Source organism: Clarias gariepinus, chromosome 9 (genome assembly GCF_024256425.1).
Source record: "Clarias gariepinus isolate MV-2021 ecotype Netherlands chromosome 9, CGAR_prim_01v2, whole genome shotgun sequence".
NCBI lineage: Eukaryota > Metazoa > Chordata > Actinopteri > Siluriformes > Clariidae > Clarias > Clarias gariepinus.
This window is the reverse complement of record NC_071108.1, coordinates 30,589,306-30,606,644: the sequence shown is the minus strand read 5'-3', so window position 1 is coordinate 30,606,644 and position 17,339 is coordinate 30,589,306. Positions and strand designations below refer to the sequence as shown.

At 38.5% G+C, this 17,339-nt stretch overlaps 1 protein-coding gene across 1 annotated transcript; it reads right to left on the bottom strand.

Annotated features, from left to right (window-relative positions):
* Nucleotides 1-2,831: 2,831 nt before the first annotated feature.
* lgi3 (leucine-rich repeat LGI family, member 3) lies at nt 2,832-17,121 on the bottom strand. Its single transcript, XM_053504203.1, has 10 exons — nt 17,069-17,121; nt 16,505-16,836; nt 14,426-14,497; nt 12,449-12,520; nt 9,558-9,629; nt 8,716-8,787; nt 7,958-8,127; nt 7,654-7,818; nt 5,308-5,398; nt 2,832-3,785 (listed from the first exon to the last, which is right to left on the bottom strand). Exons 2-10 carry the CDS (start codon nt 16,726-16,728, stop codon nt 3,056-3,058), a joined length of 1,668 nt encoding a protein of 555 aa, XP_053360178.1. The 5' UTR covers nt 16,729-16,836; nt 17,069-17,121; the 3' UTR covers nt 2,832-3,055.
* Between the last annotated feature and the right edge of the window lie 218 nt (nt 17,122-17,339).

Genomic DNA, 17,339 nt, shown 5'->3' with positions numbered 1-17,339 from the left:
TGAGTCGCAGCCAAACAACCCGGAAAATAGCAGCGTAGCGCGTTCTTCTTCGCTTATTTTAGTCTTAGGCTCGACTTTAGTTGATTATGATGCGGCACCTAGAGGTTTGGAGTAACTACAACGAATGCACATAGAGCAATGACTTGTGTGTTGAGCAGGAAACTAGAAGTTTATCAATTCAATCATTAATTCATCTTCTGAGGCTTAGGACGCAAGTTATTGGGTACACCCCAACAGGGTGGCAAAATTGTATTATTCTCTTTGCTCTTGGAGCAGTTTCTGCCACAAAAATTTTCTCTGAAAAAATAAATAAATAAATAAATTATATATATATATATATATATATATATATATATATATATATATATATATATATATATCCAAGTAAAACATGGCACGCACACACACACTACAGGCAATTTAATCTGCATGTCTTTGGAATGTAGGAGGAACCTGGAGTATTTGAAGTAAAACCCACCAAGCACAGGGAGGGCATGCAAACACCATGCACGCAGAACCAAGGCGAGATTCGAACCCTTGGTCCTAGAGGTGCACAGCCACATTATGCCACAGTTCGAATAGTAAATTAAAAAAAAAAACTTAAAAATAATATAATTGCACAAATTTTCCGACCTTAAATTCATTTTTGTTAAATATTTGATAGATTATTATTTATAAATAAATATTTAGAAGTATCATTAATTTAATGTTTTTTAATTATCAATTTTAAGGGTCTTCCTCTTAGTCCAGAAGATGATATATTATTATATGATTATTATAGATTATAGATTATATAGAAAGAAATACCTCCAAGGAATTTTCCTTTCAGTTTACTCTGACTTTACTTTCTTGTACCTTTTTACCTCAGTAGACATGTTACATTATTTTTTAAAAAATACACCAATCCATACTTATAATCATGCCTTCCTTAGTAAAAAATAAAATAAAATAAATAATAATAATAAATAAATAAATACATTTCCTAAAAGCTTTTTTCTTTTAAACAGCACTGCATTTTATTTCCTGAAAGGATGACATTTCCCTTGACATTTATTTAAATTCATGTTTGCATATTTCTATCCTAATTGAATTATCAATTAAAACAAATCTTATGGGATTCCACTACATTGCTCTTTTTTAGCATAAACACAAAAGAAAATACTGCTAACCATACCGCAATCATTCAAGATTCAGAAAAATACATTTAAGATATCTCTGTGGGCTGTAGGTGGGAACGGATCTGAATCAAACCCATGACTATGGTGTAGAATGAGAGGTGTTCGAATCAAACCAGGATTTGTGATGAAATTTTTCATCAGTAAAAGCATAAAAAAACAATTGAAATTTATAGAAATGCAAACACAGTACGGAATAGTGCAAATATTTTAAAGAAGGTGGCTCTGCGCCCACTACAGGCACTTGTGTTCTGTCATTCTGAACAATCAAAAGTCCCAGTTTGACTTGAACGCCTCTCATAGGAATATAGTAGTAGATCTGAAAAGAAAGATAGAAAGAAAGAAAGAAAGAAAGAAAGAAAGAAAGAAAGAAAGAGAAAAATATTTATAAAAGGAAAATTATAGGGAGTGTTTTTTCCCCGTTTTGCTGCCATTATTGCTGCTACATTACAGAATAGTTAAGTCTATTGTGCAGCAGCTTTCACACACAACATTGTCTTTGTGTCCTACATGACCATGGGTCGTATTTATCTAATGTTTTATAATTGCACATTATGTATTCTTGTGTACTGTAGTACTGTACTGTTTTGTTTAGTTCCAGTTTTTAATAAAAACCCACTTTACTTGTCTTCCTGAGACCCGATGTTTTTTTCCTTCAGACCTCTTAAAAGATCTCATACATCGATGTTTCTATTCTGACCTACGCAACATTAAGAGCAGGAATTTGATCAAACATAATCATGCTTAACCTGATTCAACATGGACAAGACATAGTGAGAAAGTATTGTAAAAATTTATTTTGATAGACATTTGTGACATCTCATGTTAGTCATGATTCTTCGTCATTGAAATTCCAAATGCTCAGTCATACTGTACACAGGCTTTTTTTCAGTAGTTTCAGTGTATAGAACAATTTGTATTTTGATGGCTGATGAGTTTTTATGCGATGGCATAGAGTGTGTTGAAAAAAATGGGTCGGAAAAATAATATAATTATTGCTATAGAAATGATTATAGCTATTAGTCAAGCGCAGCACATGCATGAAAAAGTCAGCATGAAAATCTTATATCAGAATTTTTTGTGATTTTGTAGATAACCATCGAAGAGGCTACGATACAGTAAAGTATATAAGCCTAGGTAACATTATGTGCTCATGAACTTACTGTGCGGTCAACAAGCACTTATACTGTATATGTTTCAATTATGATTTTTATAAATAGTATATGACTTTATCTTGGTCACTTGTATCCTGTATTTTCTGGACAGGCCAATCAAATTACAATAAATGGTATGACTGATGACACAAAATTACATTTTAAATGCGGAAAAAAGTGCTGAGACTGTCTCACTGTTTACTTCAATAGGAACATCTGTACAGCTGCTCCTTCATGCAATTATTTTGTCAGACAGTCATGTGGCTGAAATGATCGTGACCTGATCTTAAAGTATAACTGTATCAGGTTTTGAGACGTTATGAATTCTAAGATTCTTTTCACCATATTTTTTTGAAAATTTGATAATGTATTATTTGATCATAATAAGCTGAGATCCCATTTTCTCCTATTTCTTATATTTAATGTGAACATTCCTGCATAGTAGCCACATGGTTGCCTGAATACAGATGCTCCAAAAACTATATGTTTATGGAATAGTTATGTCTACTATATCCGTATAAGCTTATGAACAGTGTCCAGTTCCATTCTTGAAGAGCAAGTCAGCATGCTAATTTATGACACATTTATACAAGAATAAATTTAAAAACCTGTCTCAAAGTCCGGATCCTATATAAACTTAATTTGAAACAAAAGCTTCGAGGCATGTTGATCTTTCATTAACAAAACCCATCCTTCTTGGATGAAAACATCTTCAACGTCTTTAATTCACTTGGCGCTGAGGTCCACAAGTAGATGTTGATACGCCACAGTCTTTCCTTTAAAACTGGCAATGAGCAAGATGTCCTTGTTGTCAATGGAGACGAGGTTGAAGCCACGTGGCGCCAAAACGTTGAGCTCCTGGAAAGGCTGGAAGCGCTGCGTGAGCTCATCCCAAAGGTAGATCTTTGAGAAGGAGTAATCGCTGCCCAGAACCAGGTACTGCCTCACTCCTACACTAAACGGCTGTAGTGCCATTGAGCCACGTGAAGGGAGTGTCTGGATCTCAACAAAGCGCTGGCTTTCCCAGCGCACCAGCCTCGAGTCACCGATAAACCGCGTCAGGCAGAGGTAGAGTGCCTGATGGGCCCAGAAGTGAACGACCATGTGGACATCTCCAGCACGTGGGATTTGTGAATGGAAGACGAACTGGCGTGTCCCACGGCTCCACTGGTACACCACCGGAGGTTGCGAGGAGCTCGAGAGGATTAGTCGGGCCTTACCGTCCATCTCCAGGAAGTGTATGTGTGTGTCTCGGTGCCATGGGTTAAGAGACTGGTGCGAGTAGAAGCCGTTGCTGTTCCAGCGGTAGATGCTAGTGGAGCCTGCCTTGGAGCTGTCGACTACAGCGAAGAAGGTTTCTCCTTCAATCTGGAACATCTCGATGAAGTTCGGTTTGCGTACACGACTGGCATCGATGTCCTGGATTTTGACAAACTGCAAAGGCCCTTCTTCCCACCTGCATAAAAAAGTTATTGAATATAATTGCTCTGCATTTGTTATTTAGAACAGAATTTTTTTAGAATTACAAATGCAAAAATAAGTTTACATTGTACCAGTACCCCTATTATTTTTAAGCTTTCTTTGGGAATATTCTACGTATCTGGCTAAATCAAAGAAAATGGCATTCCTAATGTGTTTTATGTTTCTATAGTAGTCTTGTGTGATATATAAAAAAAGTTGTCACTTCTTTACTTTATATCACAATGCCACCATATCCAGTATCTATTTGCTCCAATTATTTATTATAATACACTTTTTCTTTAGTTCTTCGGATGGCCAGCCCCAATTCCCTAATTTCACACACTCTCAACTTGAGTCAGGCATGTTTGGTTTCTGTCGAAGAGCATTCTTTTGATTTATGAGTTAACTATGGCTTGCTATAGCATGTGATTAGTTAAAAATCAATTACCCACATTGACATTAGGGAAAATTTTGGACACACCTGCTTTCATTTTTTCATAGTCTTTTTCATAGTCGTTCCTAATTTTTATTTCTTTCTACAATGATATGGAAATTAAACAAATGATTTTTTTTTTAAGTTGTATCGAAAATGTACCTTGAAAATCCATCAAGCTGAGTTTTTGTGATTCTCACTGCTAACAAAAAAAAACAGTTCCCAACCACACAGCAAAAAAAATATGGGAACTATGCTGAAAGTAATGCAAAAGTTAAGGGATAACCTGTATATTAACTGACATGTCATTCAAACTCTACATGTTAGTAGGATAACTGTTTCTCGATGCAAAGGAACTACTCAACATAGTCTCTATCGCAAGACATGCATTTGCTCCATTGCTCCATTGCTGAACCCAACTCATAAATCCTCTTTGAAAAAACCCTTTTTTACAGTTGATGGTCTGGCACTGTGTGGTTTGTCTTCAGTGCTGGTTCCCCTTCTTTAACTTTATCTATTTGAGCACATTGCTCTTGTTATCTTCATAAACATTTTGTAACACAGTGGGAGACAACCAACTGTGACAAAGGGGATTTTCAAAGAGGAGTTGGGTTCGACTATGGCGCAAATACATGATTGGTGATATGTTGAGTAGTACATTTCTATAGAGGAAGAAAAAAAAATCAGTAACCAAGCAGTTTACAATCTGCCAAAGCATGGCAGATTTTAAATTAACGATGAAGTTTTTATGTTCTCCCCCTGCTTGGTGGGTTTCCTCCAGGTTCTCTAGTTTCCTCTCACAGCCGAAAGACATCTAACTTAGGCTAAGTGGTGTTCCCAAATTGCCCATAGTGTGAATGTTGACCAGAGTCCTACCATGATCATACAAATGGAAATAAATACAATGGTTACCATTGATCTCAACAGCCCCTAGTTGGACTACAGAGGTTCCTACTGTATATGGATGGATGGAGATAGCAGTTAAGAATGTCCTAACTTAGTAATTATTCCACCAATCAGGAAAATCCTGAAAAAAATGATACATAATTCTGGATGTACTGTACGTATGTATCGAGTAACTTACTGATAGATATGGGATCCTCCAAAGAGTTGGGCCACCACCATGTAGAGTGTGTTGTTGATCACCACAGGCTTGCAGTACACTGCAGACCGAGCTGGAAAGCATAGAAATGTTACACATTAAAACTACCCACCTCCTTCACCTCACCATCCTCACTCAGCAATGCCCATTACTTTAAAAGCAGCCTGGGTGGAGTAAGAATAGAGCTGATGCTTTTAGACACGCTATAGCGTGTAGAGAGATCAGGGGGTCAGAGAACATTTATGCTTTGGTTGCTGACAGTATTTAATTCACTAAAACCTTCCTGTGAATAAGAAACTACCAAAGAATTGTTTTAAGCAAACCTGTCATGGGTTAACATCAGCGGTGAGTAGAGTAGACTTAAGTAAGAGTAGCTGTACTACAAAATAATATTACTTAAGTAAAAGTAAAAAGTGGTCATCCAAAGTATTACTCAAGTAAAAGTAAAAGTAAAAAAAAGTAAAAGTATTCGGTAAAAAGATACTCAAGTACTGAGTAACTAAGTATCATAATGTTCGTAATAAATTTCTTATAGAAAGCAGCCAGACATATGTAACATATGTATGTTTGAACAGCGTAAAATATTTCCAATGTAGGATGGCTTACTCCAAGCAGATAGTAAATAACATTAGAAAATGTGCACAAGTGGCCTCACTTTATCATAAACCTCTAGCTTATTTGCTAATTATCTATGCTAACATTGCAACATTCAGTGAAACAGCTAAACTTACCGCGGCATGTTTCCTCAGGTGAGAAGTCAAGTTTCTATGCTGAAATATCTTTTTGTTCTGAAAAAATTTTTCCCGCTAAGCCACCAGTTTGTGTGGTCATGTGACTATATGTTGTTATTATTACTATGGCTGATTGGTCAAACGGAGTCATGTGATTATGTTTCCACGTCTGATTGGTGAAACACAGTCACGCGGTAGATTCACCGGCTGCACTTCTCTGGCAAAAATAAAGAATATCTAATGTGTAGATAAAAATTAATAATTAGAAAAGTAACGAGTCGAGTGTAGCCGAATGTAGCGGAGTAAGATTAGTGTTTCTTCTTCGCAAAACTACTCAAGTAAAAATTTACATTTGGGCAGACGCTCTTATCCAGAGCGACTTACATTTTTATCTCATTACACATCTGAGCAGTTGAGGGTTAAGGGCCTTGCTCAAGGGCCCAACAGTGGCAACTTTGTGGTTTGAACCTGGGATCTTCCGAACAGTAGTCCAATGCCTTAACCACTGAGCTACCCCTGACCCCTAAATTATGGTGCAGTAAAAGGCCAATTTAGTGTTGGAGGTTTTAAGGCTAAATTTGACCAGCCTGGTGGCCAAACTTCATTGATTGCACATTCCACCAGTAAGAGCAGAGTATCAGAGTAATAGCACTTAAAATATTGAAATCAACACAATATTATGGATGACATATCAGAAATCAAAAAAGGATGCATTGTTGGTGCGCGTCTCGCTGGCGCATCTGTGACCAAGACAACAAGTCTTTGTGATGTATCAAGAGCCACGGTATCCAGGGTAATGTCAGCATACCACCAAGAAGGACGAACCACATCCAACAGAATGTGAACGCAAGAGGAAGCTGTCTGAAAGGGGTGTCCGGGTGCTATACCAGATTGTATCCAAAAAACATAAAACCACAGCTGCCCAACCCACTGCAGAATTAAATGTGCACCTCAACTCTCCTGTTTCCACCAAATCTGTTCGTCGGGAGCTCCAAAGTACATGGCTAGGCTGCTATAGCCAAACCTTTGGTCACTCGTGCCAATGCCAAACCTCGGTTTCAATGGTGCCAGCAACGAAAATCTATGGCTGTGTACAATGTGAAACATAAATTGTTCTCTGATGAGTCCACCATCACTGTCTTTCCCACATCCGGAAGAGTTACTGAGTGGAGAAGCCCCAAAGAAGCATACCACCCAGACTGTTGCATGCCCAGAGTGAAGCATGGGGGTGGATCAGTGATGGTTTAGGCTGCAATATCAAGGCATTCCCTTGGCGCAATACTTGTGCTAGATGGGCTCGTCACTGCCAAGGACTACCAAACCATTCTGGAGGACCATGTGCACCAAATGGGTTAAAACATTGTATCCTGAAGGCGGTGCCGTGTATCAGGATGATAATGCACAAATACACACAGCAAGACTGGTGACTGAGTGGTTTGATGAACATGAACGTTGAACACAACAAAAGGAGGTCCTACACCATACTAATGAATTGTTTCAGTTTCATTGTCCAACCCCTGTAACTCTTTACTACCTACCTCTGGTTAACATTATCAGAAGGTTATTTAGCAAATTAGGTAATTAAGAGCTGACTTACAGGTAATGTTGTAATGAGTCTTGAAAAGCATGTTGACATGATCCCAGATGTAAACGGTGCACATTCCCGTGCTGGGCTGAGCGAATACTACATACAAGTCATCGTTAAAGTCATACGACTCCACTGAGAGGGACTGGAATGGGTAGGTCTCATACAAAGCAAAATCTGGATATGGATAGAGGGAGATGGTTAGGATTCATTGCATCAAATCATTGCATAATCGTTTGGACAAGCTGAATGATATATACAGCAGTTTAAAATTTTCATTTTCAAGTTTAGATCTGCCAATGTGCTCGTTCCTTACCTGCACTAATGCAGTTGAAGTCTCGTGGTGTTAAATCCTGGATGCGTCGGCCCTGGAACTCAAAGGGACTGGCACAGTATATAGCCGGGACGGAGGTGTTGCTTTTCTCCATCCAGTCCACCAGCCACTTAATCTTACAGTCACAGCGGAACGAGTTCCCTCTCAGGTCTCTGAGGAAAGCGAGACACAAGTTTTACATTGGTTCCTTAAATAATGAGGTGTTTCGCTGTATCGAATCTTTTTAATTAATACATACGTATACTTATTTAAGGCAGGAATAAAAAAATGATGTGGCATGTTGGTGTTGGAAGCTGAGGAACTTTTACAAGCACATCCTGGGTTCTTTTATTCCACTTTAACCACAGCAATTTGCCAACGATTACAGGTTTTTCATTGAATAAGGAAGGACACATCATACTTTTAATCCATTTATCATCATCATCTATACTGCTTTATCCTGTATACAGGGTCGCACTAGGGCAGTTTGGGGAAAGCCAATTAGCCTAATCTACATGTCTTTGGACTGTAGGAGGAAACCCACCAAGCACGAGTAGAACATCCAAACTCCATGCACACGGGCGGGAATCGAACCCTGACCATGGAGGTGCAAGGCGACAGTGCTATCCACTAAGCCGCCCTTCAGTTAGTGAATTATGATGTCACCTTTTTTAACGTAAAATATGGTATTGGAAGTGGAAGAAGACTTCTGAATTCTATTTAAAGTATATTAACTCATATGCAGTGTCTCTAAGACTCACAGGTCAGTGAGGATGTCCTGGTGTTTGAGCAGTTCTCTGGGTAAAACCTGAAGATTGTTGTTAGACAGGGATCTGCCAGATGAAAAGAAATGTGAGGTTATAACCTGTATTATAGTAAAAAAATGTGTTTTCTTTTTATTGGATCATTCATCTAATTTCGAGGGGTGTTCAAGTCAAAGCAGGACTTTTTATTGGGAAGAATAACACAACACAGTTATAAGAGTAAAAACTCTATTACCCTTTATTTCTCTATATAATCCCCTGCTGCACTAATGCACTTATCCTAGTGATTCACTAGTGCTTATATACCATCAGGGTAGAATGTTTTCCATGATCAGACTGTCTTATATGAAAGGATGGCCTCCCAGGAACTCCTTTAACAGCCCAAAGTCAGGACTGTACGCGGGATGTGGCAATATCTCCCATGTAACACGCATGTGATGTTGGTAAATCATTCTGTATACAGCTCCCACGGACAGATGTGTCTCTTCCACAAGTTGTTGACAAGTTATCTGTCAATTTTCAGGATCAGGATCAGGCACTGAATGTTCATGAGAACAACTGCAGCGGGCACAGATCAGCCAAGATACTCATTCACAGACATATGGCTTTCTTTAAAATGTTTGCACCATTGAAAAGGTTTATTCTGGCTAAGAATCTCATCACTGTACTGTGCTTGAAGTTTTAATAAATATATAAATATTAATATTTTTTACACCTTCATTCGTGAATGGGACACCACAAGTCCCTGTTTGACTTGAACAGCCCTCATGTTTTATGATCATCAAATTACCACGTTTAATACATACTAAAGAGGTTTAATTCGTGGTGATGGTACGTACAGGTGTGTTAGAGACTTCAGACCTCTGAAAGTGTATTTGGACAGAGACTTGATATCATTATTCTCAATAAACCTGCAGGAAAGAAGAGAAACAACAAGAGTTACACAAGCAGACTGAGAGAATCAGGGATGGATTATCAATTCCTCAAACCGCAAGTACGGGGATTAAAAAGATTTAAGCTTAGTGTGAAGTTCAGAAAGAGGAAATTGGCGAAGACTATGGATGTAATGGCATTCTGTCAAGACATTCCTCTCTCTCTTTCTTTCTTTCTTTCTTTCTTTCTTTCTAATTTTGCCTTTCTTGTAACCCACCATGTGAAATTACATTAAGAGTCCATAATAAATGAATTCAGACTTTGCTCTTGGCTCTCTGTGATATATGCGTCACATTTATCTTCTAAAACCTTTTACCATAATGACTCTCTCACACACACACATATCTCCCCCCCATTACGACTTTGAGCTTAAACGTTACCTGAATCTTAAGTTAATGTTAACAGAAAGCAGAAAATCATGCCTGTAGATGGAAAGTCCATCAGCATTTATAGATGATTTATGGACCCAAATTCTAGTTGTGTAAACATCAAACCTCGTCATTATTCTTAACGTAAGCTGCTAGAATTAGTATTGAGTTTTGATGGGTCTCTTGAATTGAATGTGTTTAATCTGATTGTTAACTCAAGTTTAAGTCAGCCAATGATTGATGTAGACTTGAACCCTTACGGAAAAAAATATATAGCAATATATAGTAAAATATAATGCAATATATTAAATAATGCCATATTTAGGAAACTAGTGCTTATATTTATTAATATAGTGCAATATACAGTATGAATGGACCATGTATGGATATACTGTATATATTGCAATGAAGACAAAAACCGATATGTTCATACTAATATGAATAATTGTAACTTTATGCATGTTTAGGGATTCTACACACACTTTTCTTTTGTCAGTGTGCTCTCATTAATGCCTGTAAAGTCCATGTTGTTCGAACTACATTAACGTATGAGCGTATTGTAAAAAGATATATAAAGAAATAGATATATTCAATCAAATTCAATATATTATGAAGGATATTGTTGAATATAAAATTACATACATTAAGATATACATTTAAATATATTTTAATATATGAAAAGCGGTGTACAATACAATACAATTCCCAATACAATATATTATTCTGTATATTGTGAATATATTTTTGAAAATGAATATCTTTTTTTTTTTCTGATACTTATTAGTTAGTATCAGTTAGTGTAGGAATAAGGAATACTAAAATATATATAGTGTAATGTGAGCTGTCTGTGGAAAGTTCAGGGATAGAAATGTTTACGTAGGAGAATAATAGACTAAATGCTAAAAAGAGAAAATGAGGAAAGAAGCAAGGCCTCTGAATGTCCCCTAAACCCTTAAACTGTTTATCTGTGTGCTTTAATATAAAGTTTCTTGCATGTACTGGTTTTATACAGAGATATAGTAGGTACAGACACAAACAGGACGTCCAACATCAACATTATTTATTTATTTATTTATTTATTTATTTATTTATTTATTTTGTTGATTTTTTTTTTTTTTTTATTCATCCTTAGTGCACCCACTACTGGGTGAAATCTGAACACAGATACAGATAGAGATAGGGATATTTGGACACTGGACAGATAGAGAGTGTGTAACTGAGTTACAGCATGTCCTGAGGTAAGTGCAGATCAGACTCATAAGTGGAAAAGAGACAACAGGAGTCTCTGTGGTGCTGATGCAGACTGTAAATAAATCCACTGTTCGCTGTGTGGGATTCATTACAAACACACTTACATACAAAAACACTCGCTAACGTCGGGCCAAACACTTCAGCCTCCAGTTATAGATCAGAGAGCAGCACTGCGCTGCAGCAATTAGGAAAATGTCCACCTCAGCACTGAGACTGACTCGAGCAAAGTCACGATCGATGACACACACTCCAAGCGACCACGACTACATACACACACTCGGTCTAACAGAGCTATTTCCCTTTGTTCTTGTTTTTGTATCTTTATGTTTCTTATTTCTTTCATTCTTTGCTTGTTTTTTTTCCCTTTCTTTTTCTCTCTTCTTTCTTTTTTTCTCTTTTTCCCATCTTTATATGTCATTGTCATTAATTCTTTCTTTCTTTTTTCTTTTTTCTTTCTTTTTTGCCTTATTCATTTATGTATTTATTTGCCCCATCGCTTTCTCTCTCTTCTTTCTTTCTTTCTTTCTTGCGTCTTTTTATATCGTCATTTATTCTCACTTTCTTTCTCTTTTGCATCTTTGTGTCATTGTCATTTATTTTTTATTTCTTCCTTTCTTTTGTATTTGTTCTTTTTTTGCATTATTCATTTATTTATTTATTTTTCCGATCCTTTCTTCTCTCTTCCTTGTTTCATTCTTTCTTCCTTTCTTTCTTGCATCTTTCGATATCATTGTTATTTATTCTCAATTTCTTTTCTTTCTTTCTTTTTTTCTTTCTTTCTTTGTTATTTGTTCTTTTTTCTTTCTTTTTTTGCCTTATTAATTAATTTATTTATTTTCCCCATCCCTTCTTCTCTTTTCTTTCCTGCATTTTTCTCTTTTTTGCATCTTTATATGTCATTGTCATTTTTTTTTCTTTTTTTCTTTCTCTTTTTTCTTTGTTCTTTTTTCTTTCTTTTTTGCATTATTCATTCATTAATTTTTTTCCCACCCCTTTTTCTCTTTTCTTTCTTTCTTTCTTTCTTTCTTTCTTTCTTTCTTTCTTCTCTTTTTTGGCATCTTTATATGCCAGTCATTTATTTTCACTTTCTTTATTTTTTTCCTCTGTCTTTTTTATCCTTTTTTTCCCCTTTGAATTATTTACGCAACAATGTTGGTTTTAGTGACGTGCAGACTCACAGATACTGCAGGTGCGTCAAGCCAGAAAAGGCATCATCAGCAATCACAGTGAAAGTGTTGGAATTCAGCAAACTGCAAAGAGAGAGAGAGAGAGAGAGAGAGAGAGAGAAGACGCTGGAATTAAAATAGATCTTTTATAGGTCCTGTCCCACATGACATTTTAAGCCGCCTAGCTATCCTGCTCTAAACCTGCACGCTGGCAGTGAATGTGTGTGAGTGATCGAGGAAGTGATGATACAAACCTGAGCATCTGAGACTATAATACATTTCACTAGTGTTCAGAGAGATTCTGTTACAAATACACACAACGTACGATGATGAAATCAGGCAGGTGCTTCCACTAATGGCTTCGTCAAATTCATTCGTTTTAAAATGACTGAATCCTGCCTTGATCTCAACAAACCAACCTCTCAGCAAATCTAGCACACACACACACACACACGCACACACACACACACACACACACACATATTTGTTGCCAGAACAGACCAGCTATTGTTGGTTGAGTATGAGGAGTGTGTTGAGTGGAGGTTACTGGCTGGGTTGACTGCAGAAGTGACGCTGACCCTGTCACTGATACACACCGCCCTACACACACACACACACATGCACATGCACAGACTTCCAATTATGCAAAAAAGACAAATGCTTTCTAGTTTGGAACATATAATAGTTTTTTTTTTTCGTTAAAAAAAAACAAAACAACTAAATGTCCATCATCTGCATGAAAAAGACAGATTAGCTTAATGATAACCGTGATAACATTCTAAGTGTCTATGTGAACTGAAAAGGCATAGAATGACCGTTTGCTATATATATTCCTAAAGGTAGAGATTGCATTGATACACGTGCTGGTATCGTGTATTGGTCCATGCTCAGATACCACCATCGCATACCACGTGATACTATGCAGACTCGTCTCCAGGGTCCACTGTTGTGATATTAAACAAACATACAGTAAAATGGTAGTCAGGTAATCGGGAGGTATTTTGATGCCAGTCAAAACAACGTGAACTGCAAGCTGTACATGAGAAAGTACAACGCAAGTAACCTGATCTCTCATATGATGTGAGAGTGGACAATATGAGTGTTTGTTTTGAATGTGGACAACAGTGCTTGAACATGGAGCAGTAAAACAGGAGTGCATAGAAACTGTTACATAAGAGAGAGAGAGAGAGAGAGAGAGAGAGAGAGAGGGAGAGCAGTTCACTTCTGCAAGCACTGAGCACTGAGACGCTTCTTCAATCCACTAAATAAAATGTCTTATCACCTCCATTATTGATTAACACTAATTAGGTCACTCATTTTAGTGTCAGTATACACTCACTCACTCACTCATCGTCTATACCCCTCAATCCTATGTATAGGGTCACGGGGGGCGGAGGGGGGATCAGGAGCCTATTCCAGGAGACGTAGAGCATGAGGCAGGGTACGCAGACATACATACATACACACACTCACACACTCATTCACACACTACAGGCAATTTGGGAACGCCTATTAGCCTAATCTGCATGCCTTTGTACTGTCGGAGGAAACCAGAGTACGCGGAGGAAACCCACCAAGGACGGGGAGAACATGCAAACTCTATGCACACAGAGACGTGAATCGAATCCAGACCCTGGAGAAACGTGAGTATAGTGGGTTGCCCATTTCGAAACGGCTTTCCACTGATGCGATCCAAGTTGCACCCGGATGTACAAGCAACTTAGCCGGCATTCGGTTTGTTCGTTCGTGAAATGCTTTGTATGGGAGGTTCATATGCCAAGGATCCGCTGTACATGACTGCATTAATCAAACTGATTGAGATTACACTTCTTGCTTTCCATCACATCCGTCCTAGGAACACCTGCGCCTTATCAGCACTTTCTACTTGCACTTGTTTTGTTTTTTTCTTTTTCTATTTTCTTTCCTTCAGTGGAATTGTTCACCACTGCAAAACTGCTGCAGGGGAATTTTTAGATGTGTAGTACTTACAGGAACTGCAGCAAGTGTAGGTGAGAGAACGCTCCCTCTGGGATCTCGGAGAAGCCCGCGTTCACCATCGTCCTACAAAGCAAAGATATCAACATTATATAAAAAGGATGTAAAAAACACAACACAAATCTCTAAACACTCAGTATCACAATTCATTCAGAAATCAGGATCACTGTGCTAGATGGTCTATTGCAGCGTCTTTATATTAAAGAATATCTGGTATATTACGGCTCCACGAAGACAGCAGGAATTTGCAACTGGAGCAGATCTAACTGTCCTCCACTAAGAATTAACGCTCAACCCGTGCCCTATAAAGTGATCTATATATTCCACTGTTCCACGACTTCCAAGTAATTATTCGAAATAGACGGATCCTAGGTTGCTTCGAGGAAGGATTTAATCTATCAAAAGTAGCACACGCACTCTGCAGTAGTTACGTACATCTGGGAAAAGGAAAAAAAACAGGGAACTCTGTACATTTACACTTAGAGGTTTCTGTGGTCCGTGAACAGATATGAAGAAGAACGTGGTACTAATGGGGTTCCGTGCATTGCGTTGTAAAGTAGATGTTTAAGCAACACATTGTGGTTTGTGTGTTTTCCAACAAAGTGCATTACAGTGTCATATTGCACCGACATCATCAGCGTTTAGCAGAAAAGTGCATGTGGTCATAAGGTTAATATGTCCAGCCTTTCGTCTTTCCACAAATCAGCCATAACATTAAAACCGCCTGGTTACGATCGTGTAGGTTTCCCTTGGTTCCTTCAAATCAGCTCTGATACATTAAGGTATGAACTGAAGGTGTGCTGTAGTGGGTGGAGCCTCCATGGATCAGACTTGTTCTTCCAACACAACCAGCACAGATTCTCCAAACAAATTGTGATCTGTGGGATTTGGAGCCTTTAAGTTATTAAGATCTCTTTGTTTTGGTCCTCAAACCATTCTTGAACATTTTTTTTTGCAGTGCTACAGGGAGCATTTTCCAACAGAATGCTACCCAGAGGATTACACTGCCTCCACCATTTTTTCCCCACATATCCCAGGTAGGAACCTGGGGTCAGAGCACAGCCAGGATATAGCGCCCCTGGAGCAGATAGGGTTAAGAGCCTTGGGCCACCATTCTATCCACAATGCATCCTAGTGCCATCTCAAATGTGATTCCTCAGGCTACTCCACCTTCTTCCATTGCTCATGGTCCAGTTTTGATGCTCACACACCCATTGTAAGTGCTTTTGGCAATAGACATGGCTCAGCATGGACACTCTGACCAGCACCATACCAAACAATCTGTGATGTACTGTGTGTTATGACACCTTACTGTTAGAACCAGCATTAACTTTTTCATCCCCTTTTTGTGGGATCAGACCAGACAGGCTTTGCCTTTGCTCCCCACTTTTATTAAGGAGCCTCCGGTTGCCCAAAACCCTGTCACTGGTTCATTTCTTGCCCTTCCATGGACTGCTTTGACACTGCATATCACGATTACCCCATGAGACTTGTCGTTTTGGAGATGCTCTGACCCAGTCAGTGAGCCTTGGACTGAGTACCTGGAGAAAACCCACCAAGCACGAGGAGAACATGCAAACTCCATGCACACGGACTCCGAAGTGGGAATCGAACCAAACCCTGGAGGTACAATGCAACAGTGATAACCACTAAGCCATCGTGACACCATCAACAATTACACATTTGGGTTTATTTATAATTAAATGTAGATCATGTGGAGCATCCACTATACAAGCCCCTGTGTAAGCCATAATGCAATAATATAAGTGTATTATTACAAACCTGAACCACTACCAGAGCTGCTGTAATAAATAGAAAATTAATCAACACCTTCTGACCCATCAGAATGAAGAATTCTACATGTTATAACTGGTAATACTGGGAAACAACCTTATCTTGTAATGTTGTTTGTTTATTTAAGCTACTTCACCTTGCATACATGGTTCTGCATTAAGACACACAGATGATGATGGACAAAAGAGCAGTTACACTTAAAGCTGACCTCAGTCCATTTGTACACTGTGGAGTGTGTATACAGATGTGTGTGCATGTACAGTATGCGTGTTTACTTACAGTGAAATGATGCCAGGTGGAAAGCTTTTGGGGATGGCTTTAGTGTCCACGCAGAACGCGCTGTCTTTGGTGCAGGAGCAAGTGGCTGGGCAGCGAGGAGTTTTGGTCACTCGGCGTCCCTCGGCCGTTCCCTGCGTACACACCAGAAGAAGAAAGAGAGAGATGGCAGCTGATTTGATCCATCTCGGCCACCTCGGTGCACTCCTGCCCAATGATTTGGACATCTTCTCCTGGTTCTTCTGGTCCTGATCTTCTCTTTCTTTCTTTTTTTTTGTAGGAGTTTTTGAGGGATTTTGATTAAGTGCAGAAAATTAGCGAAGGAGCGAACGAAGCTAGAAAGTGGGAGAGAAAAGAAGAGGAGATTAATTCTTTTAAAGGAGAGGAAAGAAAGAGAGAGAGAGTAAGGCAGAGCCTGCCAAAGAGAAAGACAGGGAGGACGAAAGAAAGAGTGATGGCGTAAGCAAATGGCATACACTCACTGAGATACAGCTAGAGAGAGAGAGAGAGAGAGAGAGAGAAAGAGAGAGAGAGAGTATATATGCTATATATGTAGGAAATGCGTACTCTGCAGCAGCATCAGCTCTCTCTCTGTTCTTCCTCTCAGTGGTGCAGTTGTGTTAGCAGGGACTGCAGGACGGTATATGAGCCAGCAAATCTCTGCATGCTCACACACTCATGAAGACTTCTACACTGAATTATTAACCACTATTTAAGAGCACTTCAGGAGCATGGAGTGCACGTCTGAGATGAAAGGGAACAAATTTTTTTATCACATATCACAAAGCCATGATTTACAGTTCAGATCTGAAAAAAAAAGGAATACGCATTATATATT